This window comes from Rattus norvegicus, chromosome 1, assembly GCF_036323735.1.
Source record: "Rattus norvegicus strain BN/NHsdMcwi chromosome 1, GRCr8, whole genome shotgun sequence".
Classification (NCBI taxonomy): Eukaryota; Metazoa; Chordata; class Mammalia; order Rodentia; family Muridae; genus Rattus; species Rattus norvegicus.
Window position 1 is genome coordinate 207,500,316 of NC_086019.1, and position 18,569 is coordinate 207,518,884.

General features: G+C 52.8%; 1 protein-coding gene across 3 annotated transcripts; it reads right to left on the reverse strand.

The window, feature by feature from the left end:
* Positions 1-643: 643 nt before the first annotated feature.
* Positions 644-7,961, reverse strand: Th (tyrosine hydroxylase). Of its 3 annotated transcripts, none has more exons than XM_039101327.2 (13): positions 7,803-7,960; positions 5,859-5,984; positions 4,715-4,889; positions 4,365-4,453; positions 4,182-4,249; positions 3,862-3,912; positions 3,372-3,517; positions 3,166-3,301; positions 2,938-3,007; positions 2,491-2,547; positions 2,257-2,352; positions 1,870-2,003; positions 644-1,064 (listed from the first exon to the last, which is right to left on the reverse strand). In XM_039101327.2, the coding sequence occupies exons 1-13, from the start codon at positions 7,890-7,892 to the stop codon at positions 905-907; spliced, it is 1,398 nt and encodes a 465-aa protein (XP_038957255.1). In that variant the 5' UTR covers positions 7,893-7,960; the 3' UTR covers positions 644-904. The 3 variants fall into 3 exon arrangements, 2 of the variants coding, with proteins under 2 accessions (XP_038957255.1, NP_036872.1); NM_012740.4 differs by having other exon boundaries at positions 650-1,064; positions 5,760-5,984; positions 7,803-7,903; XR_010063580.1 differs by lacking the exons at positions 644-1,064; positions 1,870-2,003; positions 2,257-2,352 and having other exon boundaries at positions 2,508-2,547; positions 2,938-3,062; positions 5,760-5,984; positions 7,803-7,961.
* Between the last annotated feature and the right edge of the window lie 10,608 nt (positions 7,962-18,569).

The following is an 18,569-nucleotide window of genomic DNA, read 5'->3' on the forward strand; positions in this document are numbered from 1 at the left end:
TCTTACTGGGATCTAAGGCCTTTCCAGGGTTTCTTTGGTGACTAAAGACTTCCCTGGGATTTCTTTGGAGTCTAAGACTTTCCCAAGGTCTCTCTGGGGGCCCACAGCCTTCTGTGGGGGGTCTTGCTTAAGTCAAAGATCTTCTTCATCAATCCTTAAGGCACAAGACACTTTATGGAGTTCATGGGACATAAGCCTTCCCCTAGGACTCATTAGGTGTGATGTGGGGCACAGCTCTTGCTGTGTTTTGCTGACTTCCTTCAATCCTCTGCCTACTTGCAAGGTGCCTAAGACTCCTGAGCACAGGGAGAGGGCTTGGTCTACAAGCCTTGTCAGAGGCTGTTCCCTGGTGAGCACAGCTGTGACTGTCACTCCTTACCCTGGTCTCCACCTTTGTGTTGTTAGCCCATGCTTCTGGGGCAGCTCATCTGGGGCCTTGTTCAACACCCCCCAGTACTGTTTCAGAGCTCATAGTTGGCAGGGAGATAACACCAGTACCTTCTGTCTGGTCTGAAGTGTCCAGGAGGCTGAATTGGAAGAAAGAGGTGGGGGAGAAGAAACCGTCTAAACCTCCAAGTGAAGCCAGAGCAGATATGAATGCTAGGAACTATCTTTGTGGTGACGCAGTGACCAGAGGCAGCCCTGGAGATCTTTCCTTCCTTTATTGAGAGAATAATCAGGGTAGTATAGAGCATGGAGGGCAGGAGGAATGCAGGACCACCCTGGAGTGCATGCAGTAGTAAGACATGGTTGAGAAGCAGTGTTGGGAGGATGGGGGTCCAAGAGGAGCCCATCAAAGGGCCCAGCCACACACATGGGAAAGCCTCTGGGCCAGGAAAGGTTGGAGAAGGGGATGGAGACTTTGGGAAAGGCCCCTGGCACCTGTGGGTGGTACCCTATGCATTTAGCTAATGGCACTCAGTGCGTGGGCCAGGGTGTGCAGCTCATCCTGGACCCCCTCCAAGGAGCGCTGGATGGTGTGAGGGCTGTCCAGTACGTCAATGGCCAGTGTGTACGGGTCAAACTTCACAGAGAATGGGCGCTGGATACGAGAGGCATAGTTCCTGTGGAGGGAAGCCGGTATGATTCCTCAATCACAGGAGACTGGATGTAAGGGTGAGAAAGCAGGCTAGAGTCAGGTAGCTCGGGATAAAATCTGCAACCTCCAGGAGAATGGGGAAATGGCTTTTCTGAGTTTGCCAAACCCCTAAAGCCCATTCCTGACATTCAGGAGACTAAAGCCCCAGAAAATCTTGTGGGCAGACTTCTGCAAAGCACTTCATTTCTCATCTGGACTTCTTCCCTCAGGAGGCTCTCCTTGACTGTGTGCCCTAGAGAGTCCCTAAACTGAAGTGGACATGCCAGGACAGCAGGCCAGGAGAAGTGATAAGGACCAACTTTCCAGTCTCCTCTTCCTTTCTCAGACCCTGTATAACTGTGTCCCTTGAATTTGTACTGCCTACCCCTTCTATAACCTTTGCCCTCATGGCAGCTCTTAGCTTCCACTTCGTCTCTTGTTCTTCCTTATCTGTCCCCACCCACTCCAGCCCGTGCTACTCAGAGGATGAGAGATCCTGGCTCTACTGAGGCATAGACAGATGGCCTGAACCTAACTTTGACCTTGCCTTGATCCTATGCTGCTGGTCTCTTTCTTCTCAGATTTTCTGATGGGAGCAGGCCCCCCACCCCAGACCATGAGCCCCCAGCTCTGACCTTCTTTGCTAGGGGCTGGGAGCAGGGTAATCTCAAGCATGTACTCTTCTTACAAGGGGGTGTTGCTGTGCATACTAAGTGTGTTCTCAAGTGGAGACAAGGCCTGGCTTGCACAGGGGAGGCTGGATGGGGCTGGCTCATGAAGGGTTCACGCACCTGAGCTTGTCCTTGGCGTCATTGAAGCTCTCGGACACAAAGTACACAGGCTGGTAGGTTTGATCTTGGTAGGGCTGCACAGCTGCTGTGTCTGGGTCAAAGGCTCGGACCTCAGGCTCCTCTGACAGGGAGTGCTAGAAAGAGACCACAGGCATCACACCCAAGCACTCAAGGCAAATGGGTGCTGTGGGTATGAGGATCTCCCATCCCACAAGGATTCTGGGCTACTGTACAGTGGGGTCTGGGCAGAGTCCCGTACTCTCCAGAGCAGCCTGAATCTTAGACCTGGGTCAAGGACTTCATCCTTCTAACGGGAGCAGGGTCCTCCACACCTGATTCCCCCAGCCCTGATCTCCTTTGCTGGGGGCTGGGAGCAGGTAATCTCACCAGGAGCTCTCCGTAGGAAGACAGCAGCCCTGCACCATAAGCCTTCAGCTCCCCATTCTGTTTACATAGCCCGAATTCCACAGTGAACCAGTACACCTGCCAGATAGTCATGAGTCACCTAAAACACCTGGTGCCAAGCACAGCCCCTCTGTGAGTAGCACCCACAACAGGTAAAGGCTGTTCTTGCGGACCGAAAAGAAGGTCTGAACTCCCCATAGGACCCTCAAAACCAACCGTGGAGAGTTTTTCAATTTCTTCATCTGAGGCCCCCAGAGATGCAAGTCCAATGTCCTGTGGGTAGAGAAGGGGACAAGAGCATGAAAAGACTCTTCTCTGACACTGTGCTTGAGGCAAGAGCACTTGATGCTACCTCTCCAGGGAACCCTGCCGCATAGTCTTCACCATGCACCAAAGTAGCCAAAAACCCAGGACCTGCAGTTCCAAGAAGTACCAGCAGGTGGCATCAAAACCCACAAAAATCCCTTTCTCCTGAGACTTGTGTTCCTAGCCAGTCCCTCCCTGTTGAGGAAACAGTCTGTGCTTCAGTATTTGCTACCTGCAAGCATCGTGAATCCATAAGGGCGCACTGTCTAGCTGGAGGAATACCCCAACAAGCAAAACTGTCGAGTCTCTGGCTCAATCAAACAACCCCTGGTTTCTGTATTGAGGCCCTAGACATACCTGGGAGAACTGGGCAAATGTGCGGTCAGCCAACATGGGTACATGTCCCAACAGCTCATGGCAGCAGTCCCTATGTGAGGCCACAGGAGAAGCAAGATGGAATGGGCAGGCTTTCCGTCCTTTCCCTGGGACAAGGAGGCTTTAGCTCCTCCACACTTCTGTCATCATTACGCACAGATATTACTGGGCAACAAATTCAGGGTCCCCTGCCCCAGGCAGCATACTCACGGCTCAGGTGAATGCATAGGTGAGGAGGCATGGCGGATATACTGGGTGCATTGAAACACGCGGAAGGCCAGACTGGCCAGAAAATCACGGGCGGACAGTAGACCGGCCACGGGTCGCAGCTGGAAGCCAGTCCGCTCTGTAAGGGGCCACGCATCAGAGTAGGCAGAGGGGATCCCCTCCCTGCCCTACTTCCTCTGCATCCGCACCCTTCAAGAAGCGGGACACGTCCTCCAGCTGTGGGATGCTGTCCTCTCGGTAGCCACAGTACCGTTCCAGAAGCTGGAAACCCTCCAGGTGCTCCCGGCAGGCATGGGTAGCATAGAGGCCCTTCAGCGTGACATATACCTCCTTCCTGTAGGTAATTGCCAGCTGTTGGAGTTCTCCTATGACCACCCTACCTGCCCACAGCCCCCCAGGGATGCTCTGCCTGCTTCCACCATCCTCCTGAACTGTGGTCTCTAACAACGCATAGGGCCTTTCTGTGGTTTGAGAGAACCCAGAGGTTGAGAAAGGGTCAATCTCTGAATGACCTGATATTTTAGGCCACTGGAAGCCTCTCCTCTAACTGACTTTCGTCTCTTCTCTGTACCCAAGTTTCCAGAGGTGGCCCTCGCAGACAGGGATTCTGGGAGTTTCCCTGGCTCTTTTCACGCCCAGCTCTACCCTGCTCCAACCCAACGATCAGCCGGATCTTACCAGGTAGCAATCTCTTCCGCTGTGTATTCCACATGGGGAATTGGTTCACCGCTGTGGAGGGGATCAACGGTCAATAGGGCCCCCCATCCCCTGCTTCCTCTCAGAGAGTAGAAAATGGGGTGAGGCACTTCTCCTGAAGCTATGTGAGCTGTTCAGAGGCCTTTAGCATATGAAGTGGACTGGCTGGGGTCCACTGACCCCACAGAGCAGAGACAGACAAGCTGACATTCGAAGCAGTGTGACAGTTAACCAGTCACCTCCTCCCCCTTCCCTCCTCTCCCTACAGGCTGGGGACTCTGCCCCACATGCAGGCTCCTTACTGCTTGTACTGGAAGGCAATCTCTGCAATCAGCTTCCGACGCTGGCGATACACCTGGTCAGAGAAGCCCTGATGGCCAAGGGACACACATCAGGAGGAAGTTGGGCATTCCCTGCTCCAACAACCAGGGTCAGTCCCTACCTGTGCCCACCCCACAGGCCTCAGCTATGGGACACAAGCTCACCGGGTGGTCCAGGTCCAGATCAGGGTCAAACTTGGTGACCAGGTGGTGACACTTGTCCAATTCCGACACTTTTCTTGGGAACCAGGGGACTTCACAAGCAACAGAGGCAAAGGGCCCAGGTTAGCATTGACCCATAATAAGGTTTGGCTATCCTGGGTCCAGCCTCCTCTAGGGACCTCCTAGAGGGCAGAGTTTACTGGGATACACGAAAAGAAGCAGAAGGGTGAAGCCAGCATGGTGGGGCCAACTCTGTGGACACTTCAGGGTCCCCCTTGGCAGGATACTCTGCCCCCACCCCTGCAGGCCACACACTAATTTGATTGCACTCAGGGACAGAAGCCCATCCTCACCCTTGTCCTCTCTAGCACTGCGCACGTCGTCAGACACCCGACGCACAGAGCTGAGGAGGGCAGCCAGGTCTCCACTGGGCACCTCGAAGCGCACAAAATACTCCAGGTGGGGGCTTCCTGCCAGTGGCCTCTGGGCAGGCCGGGTCTCTAAGTGGTGAATTTTGGCTTCAAATGTCTTTGGGAATAAAAGCAGGAAGAGAGAGGAGAGAGACAGATGGGGTGGGGGGAGCAATGGAGAGAAGTGGAGAAGATGGAGAGAGAGAGAGAGAGAGAGATAATGACAGGTAGGGGGGATGGAGAGAGATAATAATGGGGAAAGGGAAATGGAGGACCCTGTCGGGCCTGGTCAGTTGTTGGTATTTTATTTGTTTGTTCTTGTCTCTGCCTATGAATTTTGGAAGGTGTCCCCAGTACATGACACCTATAGGTGTCACCAATACATTGGGTTTTGTCCTGTGCACCCATTCAGGAATCATCACAGCTGTGCCTTGGGCCCCTTTTCTGGACAGTTCTGTCCGTCTGGAGATCATACCAGCCAGCCGGATTGCCCTGCTGACAGAAGGCCCTATCCCCTAATGGTCTCATTGGACCTACTGGCCACGCCCAAAGGCCTGGATCCCACTCCACTATATCAAGGACACAAGGCTCAGGCCATAACAAGATAAATAGGAAACTCAGGACTGCTGGGCAGGGGTCAACTTCATCCTTACTTTTTGTTGCCCAGCAACAAAACACTTAGGCCAGGCTGTCGATTCTGGGAGCTCACAGGGTTCTGGCTTTAATGTCATTTGAGATTTTTTTCTGGGGGGCAGGTCACTAGCCAGAGCAACAATGCAATCAGCTGCTTCACAGACCCATGGGCAGGTGATTCAGAATATATATGGGTGTCAGAGCTGAGGCTAACTAGAGGAGCTGAAGGGTAGTCCCTGAGACCCAGCCCTTGTTGTCCTGAGCAGCCGTATTTCAGCCCTGGAAGGGGAACAGCCATGCTCACATATCTTATGCATGCTTGCCCTGGCACACCAAGCCATCCCTCAGGCCTCACCTCAAATACTTTTACAGCCCGAGACAAGGAGGAGGGTTTTGTACCCCTCAGGGAGAAGAGCAGGTTGAGAACAGCATTCCCATCCCTCTCCTCAAATACCACAGCCTCCAGTGGGTTCCCAGGTTCCGAGGAGGCTACCGCTGCTGCTGCTGCAGCTGCCGCCGCCTCCCGCTCCTTGCGGGCATCCTCGATGAGACTCTGTCGCCGTCCGATGAACCTTGGGGACTAAGAGTCAGAAATATGCCTGTATCTCCATGCTGCTGCCTCCACTGATCCTGCCTCCAAAGCCCTGGTCAAACCACTGGATGCCAGGGTGGAGGGCAGGACATGCTAGTCAGTGTTCTGACAGGGCATGGTGGGCAGCTAGGGCTGGAAGCCAGGGCAGAACTGGAAGGCAAGGGCTCCTAGCCACCATTTCCCAAGGTAGATGTGCCCTGTCACCTACCTCCCAGGCTTAGACCTAACTGAATTAGTGAGAGGACTGTGACTCGCTGTTTTTCCTGATTTCTCTGGGCAGCGCCCAGAGACTGGAGGAGGGCAAAGCCTCAGACGTGGGAGGTGAATAGCTTGAGTGATCCATTCAGGTAGGGAGTACGTGCACAGCTTAAACCAGCATCCTTCCCCTCCTGATTCTCTGAGAGAGACATGAGGCTGAGCCCCGTGGACACACCATCATTGGAAAAAGTGGTTCTTAGCCAGGTGCCCTGCCCAGGCTGTTCCCCTGTCCTGAAACAGCCCCCTCAAAATGCCTCCTCCTCCTCCTGGCTACCCTATCCTCTTCTGTCTGAGTACAGGCTACCTCTGTATGGCCTCCGCTGGCTCTGTGTCTGCCACAGCTTTGAACCAGTACTCCTAATCTCTCAACACTCAGAACTATCTGGACTTCAGGGAGGAGGAGCCTGAACTCTTTTTTTTTTTTTTTTTTTTTTTTTTTTGGTTCTTTTTTTTCGGAGCTGGGGACCGAACCCAGGGCCTTGCGCTTCCTAGGCAAGCGCTCTACCACTGAGCTAAATCCCCAACCCCGGAGCCTGAACTCTTATCTGGGAGCTGAACTCCCCAAAAGGTTTGGGGTCTTGGGCTTTAGGGATGTCATAGCCATGGGGAGAAGCATGCCCTCTGGAGCCCCCTCCAGACTTCCAGCAGGACGCATGAATACAGCCAGAGATCCCCAAACTTCCTGGGAAGAGCCTGAGACAGGGTGGATCCCAGGGAGCTGAGGGGAGAGCCTTGCAGCTAAGAAGTGTGAAAGGGCCCTTTTGACCCCACAATTGTCCCTTGAGAAGTGCCTGCAAATTAAATTTCTAAAGGTCACACCAGTCTCATTAATGTCTCTGTCAACTCAAGGAAATAGTTAGGTGGGGCCCCAAGGATAATCTGAAAGCTCTTATGAGCTGATCCCCCACCCCCACCCTGTCCATGCTGACAAAGGGGACTGTTTGATGTCTTGGCAGCTCCTCCCCTTGATCCCTATGGCTCCCTAAGCCCTGCTCATAAGGAACACAGAAGCAGGACAGTAGAAGGTAAGGTATGGGAGAGGGGAGGCACAGGAATTGTCCCAGAATTGGGGACCTCTTCTGGCACAGTAGAACCTGGGCCCATGTCCTGTTTCCACAGGTCTCCTCAGAAGTGTACATTGCAGGAACATCACACTCTGTGACAGGCAAGCCTAGAGAACCCAAGGGGGCAGGTAAGTAGGGAAGCTACTAGGGGACTCGGATCATGGGGTTCTCCCAAGACCACCCAGGGGAGATTTTCCCCTACTTCATGAACTAGGACCCACAGAAGCCCTAGGAAGGCTGGCGTAGTGAGACAGACACTGGCTGTCTCTCTCGGAGTCCAGCAGGACACAGCAGAAGCATTTACCCAAGCACAGGACTATCTACCAGGGCTAGGACCCAAACTAACCCTCAGACAAGATGGGACCAAGAACCACTCCAACCCTGAGTGCCAGACGCTGGGTAGACTCCCAGCCTGGGGTATCCACCCATCTACAGGTACAAAAGCTGCTCCGGATACCTCCGGGTGACAGCATATCCTCCTCACCGTGACAGCCTCGGCCTGCTTGGCATCCTGCTCTGAGACGGCCCTTCTGAAGCCCTTGGGCTGTGGCGAGGGGGCGCTGGGGGTGGGCATAGTGCAAGCTGGTGGTCCCGAGTTCTGTCTCCACAGCCCTCGCCAGGCAGGCGCCCTCTTTAAAGGCCAGGCTGACGTCAAAGCCCCTCTGGGTCCCCCACCTCCTACCTCCTGCGCATCCTCTCCACGCCTGCTGTGCCTGAGGGAGGCGGGGGTGGGCATGGAGCGAGGGCGACGAGAAAGGCCTCCGTCCCATTAGATCTAATTGCATCCACTGTCACAGGCACCTGCCTCTGAATCACCCTCAGCCCGAGGCACGACGTAGGGCAGGGGCTGGCTGGTATTCTGTGGGACAGGAGACCGCTAGAGCTCTCTAACCAAACCAGGGCACACAGGGAGAACCATGCTGGATTTCCTAAGGGCTCATGTTAGAACTATAACCTTTGGAGACAAATCTAGAAGCCCTCTCACTGGATTTTTGGATGTCTGTCATAAAGTCCCCTCCAGGACATGGGCCATGTTCCCCCCAGCCCATGTAACAAAGTGTACTATCTATTCACTGCCCCAGTCGGTATATGTGCTGGCACTGGGGCTGGATCCCCAGGCAGGTCCTATGAGACACAGAATGTTCCAGAAGGCTATTCCTCTATAGTATTCCCAAGACTGGCCCACTTTTGCAAGGTTCTATCCCTCTGATTATCATCTCCTTAAAGACACAGCCTGGGAGATGGTGCCAACCCTAGCCCCTGGCAGCTCCCTAAGGCCTTCTGACCTCACCTTCCTGTGGGAGCAAACCTCTGCTTTGGTTAAGAGTATTCTGAGCCACTCCCTACCCCCAAATGCACACTTATTCCCTGTATCATGGTCTCGAGCTAGTGGTAGCCCCATTCTCAGCTGGTCCCCATGTAAGGGCACACTCAGTGATCATCTCTTCCATGGTACCCCGAGGTCTAACAGTAAGTGACCTTTTGTTTTCCAGTTAGCATCCACACCCACTTACACAAAGATCCACCCTAGCTTCCTCAGCCAGGGAAACAGGATCTCTAAGGAGACCAGGGAGGGGACCTTTCTCTGTAGCAGGTGAGTTGTGCTGGGCCCATCCTATGTCCCTGGAGTCATTTCCTTCCTTCAGGTAATGGCTCGGCACATTCAAGCCCTTCAGAGAAAAGTGTCCTCTCACTAAGGGTACTGAAGAGTACCATCCTTATCCCTCTGGATATTGGAGTCTGCACAAGTGCCCAAAGGACAAAACCCACTCTGAAAATGGCCACCCTGGGGTTCTGAGGATTTAGCATTCTGGATATTTGCAAGACCCAGAAGCCTGAACTCGCAGTCCCCACCCCGCTTAGCTTCTGTTCTGGCTGATCACTGAAGTCTCACTGCACCTCCTAGACAGCACTCGGACCCTCAGAAATGGCCTGCTGTACGTACCAGGCCCAGCCCGCTCCCTTCCCAGCTCTTTCACAACAGGAACTGCCTGCCACATCACTGCCTTGCTCTGCATCCCTCACTGGCCCCCATTGCCCCCTGGGAGCAGGATAAATGCTGAGTCAGTACAAAAGGAACTCTCCCTAACCTCCCTTGCTGACCTTCTGGCCCTCACAGTTCCGTTCCCAGGAGAGCCTGGGGCTCTGTGATACTCAGACTGGCATGGCATCTCTCATCTACTTTCTCTGAGTAAGCTCCTACAAACCCCATAAACCCCGGCTCAGTGACTATTTACTCTCCACTGCCTGCTCTCTCTTACTATGAACCCCTCCCCATATTCCACGCTCCTCTCTGAACTCTTCCTTGGTCAGTGCCTTTGCTGCTTTAGCCCACTCCTGTCTCTACATGCCCAGCACAGCTCTGGCCTATCCAGGGTCCCAGGACCCTTCTCAGAGCGTTCTTCACAGCCCAGAAAGGGCTCACATAGAGACATTCCCACCGTGAAGGCAGAGCTGGCTGCACCTTAGCCTTTCATCCTGAGGACTGGGGGCTGTTGCCCACACCTGAAGGGCGTCTATGCCCACTCCCAGGGTCCTCCTTTGGAGGGTGCTGGGGATTCCAGGGTGAGGCAAGCCCAGGCTGGTTCCAGCCCACCCAGCCTGGCATTTGCTCAGGTGGCACGGGGTAGGAGGGAGCTGTGCCTAACAAATCCTGCACAGGGGGCTGCTGTGCAGCACCACGAGTGTGGATTTAACCTTTCGGCAAATGTCTTACGCTGACACAAATATTGCTTTTTAATTCGTTTTCTTGTCTCGGCTGGAGGTGCTTGCATAGGAGCTGGGTGGGGGTGGGGAATGTGTGCTCTCCAGACCTTTGTCTGTGTCTGAGCTCACCCAAGTGAGCACCTGGCCTAAACTTGAAAATACGATGTCTTTGGACCCTCCTGGGAGACAACTGCTGGCCCAGACTCTTGCCTCTGTTCACATCCAGGCCATTGTGCACTGTCTGTGAGATACATGCAAACACACACACACACACACGGAGCTGGCTGACTACATTGTGCCAAGATCTAAGGCATCTGTGGGCACAGAGGAGCCCTGGACGCTTTAGCTGTGTCCCATGCCCTTTTTGATGAGAAGAATCCCAAGAGGCCTCTTAGGCCTGCCCTTGGTCAGCTTTCCAGGACTCAGCCCTGTTCCATGCTAGAGGTCCCTGCCTCCTCTCAAAGCTCACCCACAGACAAGCTGGATCTTTTAACCACTCATGGCGACTCAGATTAGGCCCTGCAGAGGGGCACCTGCCTTTCCATTTCAGACAGACCCATTCTGCAGAAGGGAGAGCTGAGACCCAGAAGCACACTACTTCTCTGGATCATACGGCCCAGGTCCTCAGCTCCCAACACTTCTGTCTTCAAGGAAGACAGCATGAGTGGGGCTCAGGCACCCCCAGCTGCAGCTGCTAAATCTCACTTTGAAGAGGCACACGAGGTCAGGGCAGGGCTGACGAGAGGCTTCTGGTTGGTCGAAGTGAGGCTTTGAAGGCTCTCTGGACAGCGTACAGGCTGGAAGCCAAGCCGCAGAGCCTAGAGGAGTGATTGGGAAGCATCCCCTAGCAGTTAAGAAAGGGGGCTGATCTGAAGCGCAAGGCCAGTGCAGTGGGCCATTGCCTGCTCTGGGCTCAGATGCGTGCTGGGGGCATAGCAGGCCCTCCCTCCTTCCTGAGCCCTTTACACCCCTGTAATGCCTGTGCCATTCACAGCCGTCCTGATAATTACCCTCCTCTGTCACCACAGCGATTAGGCCTGCAGAGACGGGGAGCACACGGGGCCTTTCTCTCTCAGCACGGTGCTTAATTGTCCATAATGACAGCTCACCCACTCCCTGGCATCAGTGTTGCTGGTGTGGAGGCTGCTGTGCTATCCTGTATGCACCCTGCTGATATGGACCTCCCTGCCCAGGACATCATGGAACTAAGGAGGCAGAGGACTAGGGGGTGTCCTGATCCTTGGTCTTGGAGCAAGGACCCCAGATCTACCCCATAGCTTTGGGCACTATGGAAACCTATGTGCATTTTGGAACACATGCCTCTACAACCTAGGCTCAAAGGCCACTTTCAACCAGCATCATGACCTTCTACCATAGACACGCAGAAGCATGTACACACAGAGACACATGACCACACATATATGAGGACATACATAGGCATACACACATGTATAAAGACATACATGTACACATATGGCCATATACAGATACATTCAGAGAGAGATTGGCACACACAAATGTATATACACAATGGTATATACATAGACACATAGACACACAAACGTATGCACATACAGATATACAGATTCACAGTGCTTATACATGGAGACACAGACACACAAATACATACACAAGTATACATAGGAGCAGCCACATGCACACACAAACATATGCGAACACAGATATACACATACAAACAGAATCGCATAGGCATACATGTATTATAATATGTTCATGCATTCACAAACATGCTATACCTATAGACCCCCACACACACACACGCAAACACATACCCCACCCACTTTGACAAGTCCACCCAAATCGCTTTCTATAGAAACACATGATGCCAGGGTCTCAAGAATCCTGTCACCAGATGGGCTCTGGGGTCAGTGTTCCTGCTCACAGAGATGCAGGTCCATGAAATCATCAACTGACATACCCTGAAAGGCAGTGGGAGCTTCTCTTGGATTTAAGTTGGTCAAGACATCATGACCAGTTGCCTAAGTGCTGTGCAGGGTGAGCCCAAGACAGAAGGGAGAGTGAGGTTGCTTTTCCCTGCCACCAGGAGACTGAGATGGGTTGTAAAGCAGGGACCTGATGCTCAGTGAGACCGCAGGGCCCTTTGTCCCTGACACAGCTCACCAATCTGACTGGAAAGAGAATGAAGCTCCCTGACATCTGGTAGGGTCCAGCCATTCTTGTCCTCATCAGGCCCAAATGCCAGAGCAATTAGCCCTAACGAGGCCATCGGATGGAGCAGCAGCCTCGGGGCTGTAGACTCAGAACACGTACCGGACAGCACCAGCTGCGGTCGGTCGATAGGAGACACTTAGGGATAATTGGGCAGTTGAAAGTCAGACCAGAGGCAAGAGCTGCTGATCAGCCCCCGTCTCAACCTAGGCTCTAGGCCCTCTCTCCCCAAGGAGCCCCCACCTGTCTGCTTCCTCTACCCTGGCTCCCCACTTCCACCAAGCCTTCAGGTCCAGAGTATCTTCCAGGCAGCCCACCCTCCTCGCTCCCCTAAACCACTTCCACCTTTGGCTAGTAAGACCAGCACTGCTTCTCTGCCTGCCTTATTCCTGGAGATTCACTGTCTACAGGTAAGAGAGCCCCAGCGTGGCTCAGCCTCTCGTACCTTGTGCCTTGATTTCCCTAGCTTCACGGTGATTCCTGGGAGTGACTCGTGGCAGCTCTCAGGAGCTCTGGTGCTTCTAAAGAACTCTCCATCTGCTGAGAGATGGCTGGCCCTTCTCTGAGCTTCTAGTAGGAGATGACTTTAGTTAGGTGTGTAGCGTTCTCAAAGGCCAAGGGGCCTGGGTCAGGGTGGTCACCAGGAGGGAGGACCAATAGCCAGAGTGCAACTAAGGCAAGAGACAGAGAGACAGAGAGACAGAGAGACAGAGAGAGAGAGAGAGAGAGAGAGAGAGAGAGAGAGAGAGAGAGAGTGAGTGAGTCCAGGTTAGAGAGCCTGTCCCTCTGTTAGACCTAGCCAACAGGAAGTCAGCATTAGAACCAGGCTTCTCTGAAGCGCTCAACACTAGCCTCACATTAGCAGAGGCTCACAGCTACACCTATGTCACCTGGCAACCCACACCAACCTGGCAACCTACACACCAACCCTGAGATGATAGAGAGGTGTCATGCCAAATTCACTAGTGGCTGGCTACATGAGTGTCCAGGCCAGGGACCCATGATCTATATCTAACCTCATTTGGTCTGAATGCAATACACTACATGTATGTGCACATGTGCATGCACATGTACATGCCTTATGCACATGCCATTGTGTCTATATGCACATGCAGGGCAGGGCATGTGTTCTATATCCCCAAGCCTTCATATAAGCATGTGTGTACACAGAAGGGCCTAGAGGAACTCAGAGCCATCGATATGTGACAGGTGGGGTAACCTCAGCTCCCATGCCCCTCAGACTTTCCGAAAATGTCATGGGTCAGACCCCTGGTCCTCTCTGGTATTCCTGCTTCCCTCTGTCCCCCCTAAGGCCCTTGCCTCTCCCAACCTGTGCACCAGTGAGTCACGTAATACCCTCCGTGCCACCTCCCAGAGTACTTGACAGTCTGACAAATTAGCCAGTAAAAGCAATAAGAGTGACATTCAGTTCCCATTAGTCACTCACAAGGACCACGGTGGTGATGTGACAGCAATCATGTCTAATTGCAAGACGGCTGCCTACCCACCCCAGGCCCACGGAAGCACTGGAGCCTGTGGGTGGTGGTCCCCCTCCCATCCTGTGGTAGGGAGGGGCAGTGGTTCCTGCTCCGAATGGGAGTGCTTTCTTTCTTGCAGTTTGTGGTGGTGTATAGTCCTCTCTTCTCATCTACAAGGTGGCTTCTGCTCCCCACAGCATGGCCCGGGGCTGTGTTAGCAGAGTTACAGTGGCCCCAGCATTTAGCAGGGATAGTCTTACAGTCTCACTTGCCTCACATGTGCCAAGCCACAGTAGAAAAACTTCTAGGGCCCTGCCTATGGAGGATGCCTATGGGCAGGGACAGGAGATGGGACAGCAGCAGACTCTGGAGCTTTGTCCCCCTGAACTGAAGAGATGTCCAAAGGAGGTGTAGCTTCTGCATGTGTGGAGGACATTGGCAGGGGAGGCCCAGGGGCAGCTTGGCTTGGTTTAGAGCAGACTTTAATGTGTTTGGGGTCCAGTCTGGGGAACTCAGGAGAAATAACCCTATCACCTCTGTCATTAGGGTAGGCTTCTCCAGGTGGAGAGGGCTCCCATCCCGTGGCTTTGCGGCCTCATAGTTACCTAGTGTGGCTGCTGTGTTTGAATGCGTAGTCACTGAGGAGTGGCACTATTTGAGAAGTGTTAGGAACTGTGGCCTTGTCAGAGTGGGTGTGGCCTGGCTGGAGTGGGCATGTTATTGGGGTTTTAAAAGTCCATGCCAGGTTCAGTGTCTGTCTGTCTGTCTCTCTCTCTCTCTCTCTCTCTCTCTCTCTCTCTCTCTCTCTCTCTCTTTCTCTCTCCAGATCAGGATGTAGCTCTCAGATTCTGCACACTGCTATGCTCCCTGCCCTTATTGTAATGGACTAAGCCTCTGAAATTGTAAGCCAGCCCCCAGTTAAATACTTGCTCTGTAGTGTACAGAGGTAACTCAGTCCACAGAGTTCTTTTTACACAGCATATGGGCCTAGTCTGATTCCTAGAAGACATGTAGACAGGTGTGGTGGTGCATGTTTCTAATCCCAGCAGTGAGGAGGCAGAGGCAGGAGGATCCCTAGGACTCAGCTAAAAGCAGTGTAGCCTACCTGGCGAGCTCCAGGCCAGTGTGGGATATGGTCTCAAGGCAAGGTGGACTCGGCTGTTACATAGCACTATTCTCCAAGCCAAACAACCAATATCTTGACTTCATGACTTCGCTTGAGTTAAGCCTGCAGAGGATTTCTCAGCTTGGCTTGTTGACTGATGACCGCCCAGCATGGATGGAGGGGATAGAGTCATGGGACCCTCATTGAAGTACTCAATCCTTCCTCCCCACATGCTGTATGATGGTCTGCCCTGATTGCAGTTGGCCTTGATGTCTTAGGGAAGGGCTACAATTGGTAGGCCAAAGTGTTGTCCAGTCTCTGCTCCTCCATGCTCCTCCTAGCCCCCAGGAAGGAAATTCTCCCAATGCATCAAAGAACCAATATTCTAGTCTGTCCTCTGGCTTCCATACTGCTAATCACATACAAACACACATGATCGAAGTATATGAAGTAAAAAGAAAAGCAGTGTCCTAGCTTGATTTCTGTTGCTGTAATAAACACCAGGACCAAAAGTCACTTGGGAAGGAGAGAGTTTATTTGGCTTACATGTCCTGGTCACTGTCCATCACTGGGAAAAGTCAGGGTGGGAGCCTGGAGGCAGGGACTTAAGCTGAGACTATGAAGGGACATTGCAAAGTGCCTCTCCCAACTTGCCTTTCTATGCACCCCAGGATCACCAGCCTATGGTTACCACCCACAGTGGGCTGGGCCCTCTCATACCAACCATTAAGCAAGAAAATGCATACAGATTTGCTTCTAGGTAAATCTGATGGAGATATTTTCTCTCAACAGGCTTTTTGTTTTCAATGTATGTGAATGTCTTGCCTACATGTGTCCACATACCAATTGTATGTCTGGTGTCCGCAGAAGCCAGAAGAGGGAGTTGGATCCACTAGAACTGGTTGTGAGCCACCATGTGGGGACTGGGAATCAAACCCAAGACCTGTGGAAAAGTGGCCAGTGCTCTTAACTGTTGAGTCATCTTCCTAGGCCTGGAGATGGCATTTTATCAATTAAGGTTCCCTCTTTCAAGAAGACTCTAGTTTGTGTTGGGTTGATTAAAAACAAAAAACAAAACAAAACAAAACAAAACGAATACAAGGGAGAGGAACGTCCAGGGACAGAGCCAAACACAGCTCTGGACATCCTCTACTGTGAGGCCACAGTGATCCCACCAAACACGAACATGCCGTGAGTTGAAAGAAAGGTTTATCGGAGATTAAACTGCCAAGGCTATCTCAGAGGTGGAGGGGGCATGGTGGAAGAGCAACAGACTTTATGTAGGGGTCTTTGAACTGATAGAGGCTGTTTGGACTGATCTAAAACTAGATGCACTTATCCGAGACAGTTGACCTAAGGGCAGTTCCTAGTGATTTAAAGAAGGTTCCTGGAAGACAAAAACTCCACCTTTAGGGCTCTTATTTACCCAGCAATAATCCTTCTACTTGGCAAAGCCCTTCTGTTTAGGACAATGTCACCAGCCCCATTATGGGGTGAAGGAACCTTGTGTCTAACAAGCATGACAGCTGCTGCTGTGGCCACCTCATCCCCAGAGCCCATGCAGATGGTAGCAACAGTTCCCACCCAGCAGCTTCTCACTGCCATTTGAGCAAGTGGTCAGGTTTTGTAGAAGTGAGAGAACAAGGGAGGACACAAGGGTGAGTAATCTCGCAGTGAGGGCCCGGGACAGCCAGGCTTTCTCCACGGGGCTGCCCCTACTCCGGGTTCCTAGTGAGAACTTGGAAGTATGTCATTCCAAAGGCTACAGCCGCTTATGGCTCAGTCTGACCCCACGGGCAACACCTTTCCCCAGGGACCCAATCCCACGATCTGGCAGTGAGAACACACCTGAGGCCTCTTCGGGTTCTTGGGGCTAGAGCCAGGCTGAAGGCAAATGCATGTGGCTCAGGTGCCTGGGCTAATCCTGGAGCTGGGAGGAGGCCCCCGCCACTGACATTTCCAGGCTGCGGTGCGCCTGACCCACACTCTGTGATATTTAGACAGTGCTTGTTTGCCAGGCGATTACTTTGGAGTTGGAATGAGGGCGCCTGACACTGGAGCTGGCCTGTGTTCTCCAGGACCTTTTAAAATCAGCTCTTGCCCTGCTTCACGCAGTCTGGCCAACCACAGACTCTGAGTCCTACCTGGAAATGAAGAACTAAAGGACAGAAGATGGCTGAGATCTCACTGGGGAGACTGTGAGTGAGGTCACTCACTCATTCATTCGTTCATTCAAAACATGTCTTTCCCCCCTCCTCCTCTACCTCCCTTCCCCAGAATTGCCTCTGTGCAGAACTCCTCTGAGAAACTGTCAGGGACAGCCTTTGCAGCTCCAGCATCTAGGAGAACAGTAGCTCACAGACAGGGCTCCTCCTCTGAGCAGGTGATAGCTTTAGGAACTGAATCCCTTATTCCTTGCAGAGATGGCTGGAACCCAACCAAATGATGCCCCACAACCATCCCCCAGTGTGTCTTTGGGGAATCTAAGGTAACACTGCTCTCCGAGGTGTGGTCAGTAGTCAGCAGGGCTGGCTGATAGGGTGGAGAGAGAAGGTCACAGTTTAGGTCCGACTTCTTATTAAAAGTGGGTTTTGGTTCTTTGGCAGACCCCAAGTCTCACCCAGCCACAGTTGTTTCCAGGGGAGAATCAGCAGCCTAAAGTTTGAGGTCACAAGAAAACATGAGTCCCAGCGATGTTTCTAAGCCTATCACAGCAGATGAAAGCCAAGCCCAGTACTGCAACACCCCCCCCCCCAAGATCCAGGAGAAATAAGGAGGACCTCTGGGATGGAAGAACAGGTCATCTGACAGGAAGCTAAAATCAGGCATGTGTCATGAGGTCAGTGTGTGATGGACGCAGGTTTGGAGTGACATCTTATTCACGGTGGCTCCTGGGACCTCCTGTGGCTCTCTCAGGCCTTCTATAGGTGGCATGCTGAGCTGTGACACGTGCCTGGGAATCTAGAAGGTGGGCTGGACAGGGAAAGGGCTGTGGCTGGGTTGCCCCTGCTGAGTTAACCTGCCAGCAAGAACTAAGAGAAGTTACAGCAGGGTCTCCCAGTGCCAGGCACACTGGGCAGATATGGGTAGACAGGTACTGCAGAAACTAGTCAGGACTCTCCCTCCTACCACGGGGCCCTTCTGGTGACTCACCATTTTGGAGGTCCCAAGTGTCTGCACCCACCCTGCTCCACAACTGGGTGAGAACTTTGACTCAGAAATGGCAAGATTGGAAATAGGGACCAGCCATCTATGCCTGAAGCCTCTTCTGCCCAGAGCTAAGTAGGGTGGCCAGGAACCTGGTATCCAGCTTTCCCAGATGACTCGGGGGATTTGAAGCATGGCAAATACCCTTCATGGTTCTAATTATGCCCCCTTTCCACCCTGGCTGCTTTCTCAGGATTCACAGGGTCATAAGAGGCTCCAGTGTGCCTCAGCTCTTACCCAGCCCTGTCCCTTCCTCTCCAAATTCTCCTTGTATTTGGGGCTATGATGGTTAGGATTAACTGTCAATTTGATACAGCTTAGAGACACTTGCAAAGACAGTATAATGAGGGATTCTCTAAAGCTGGGTGGCCCGAGAGCAGGTCTTGACTGAGGCCGTCGACCTTTCCCTACTGTGGGTGGCACCATCCCCTGAGTTGGATCCTGGAGACTGTAAACTGGACTGTTCACAGTGCCTGTTTTTATCCTCTCTGCTCTTCACTGAATATGACCAGACACCTCGACTCTCCTCATAATGGCTGACTATAAACATTATGTGAACTAAAGT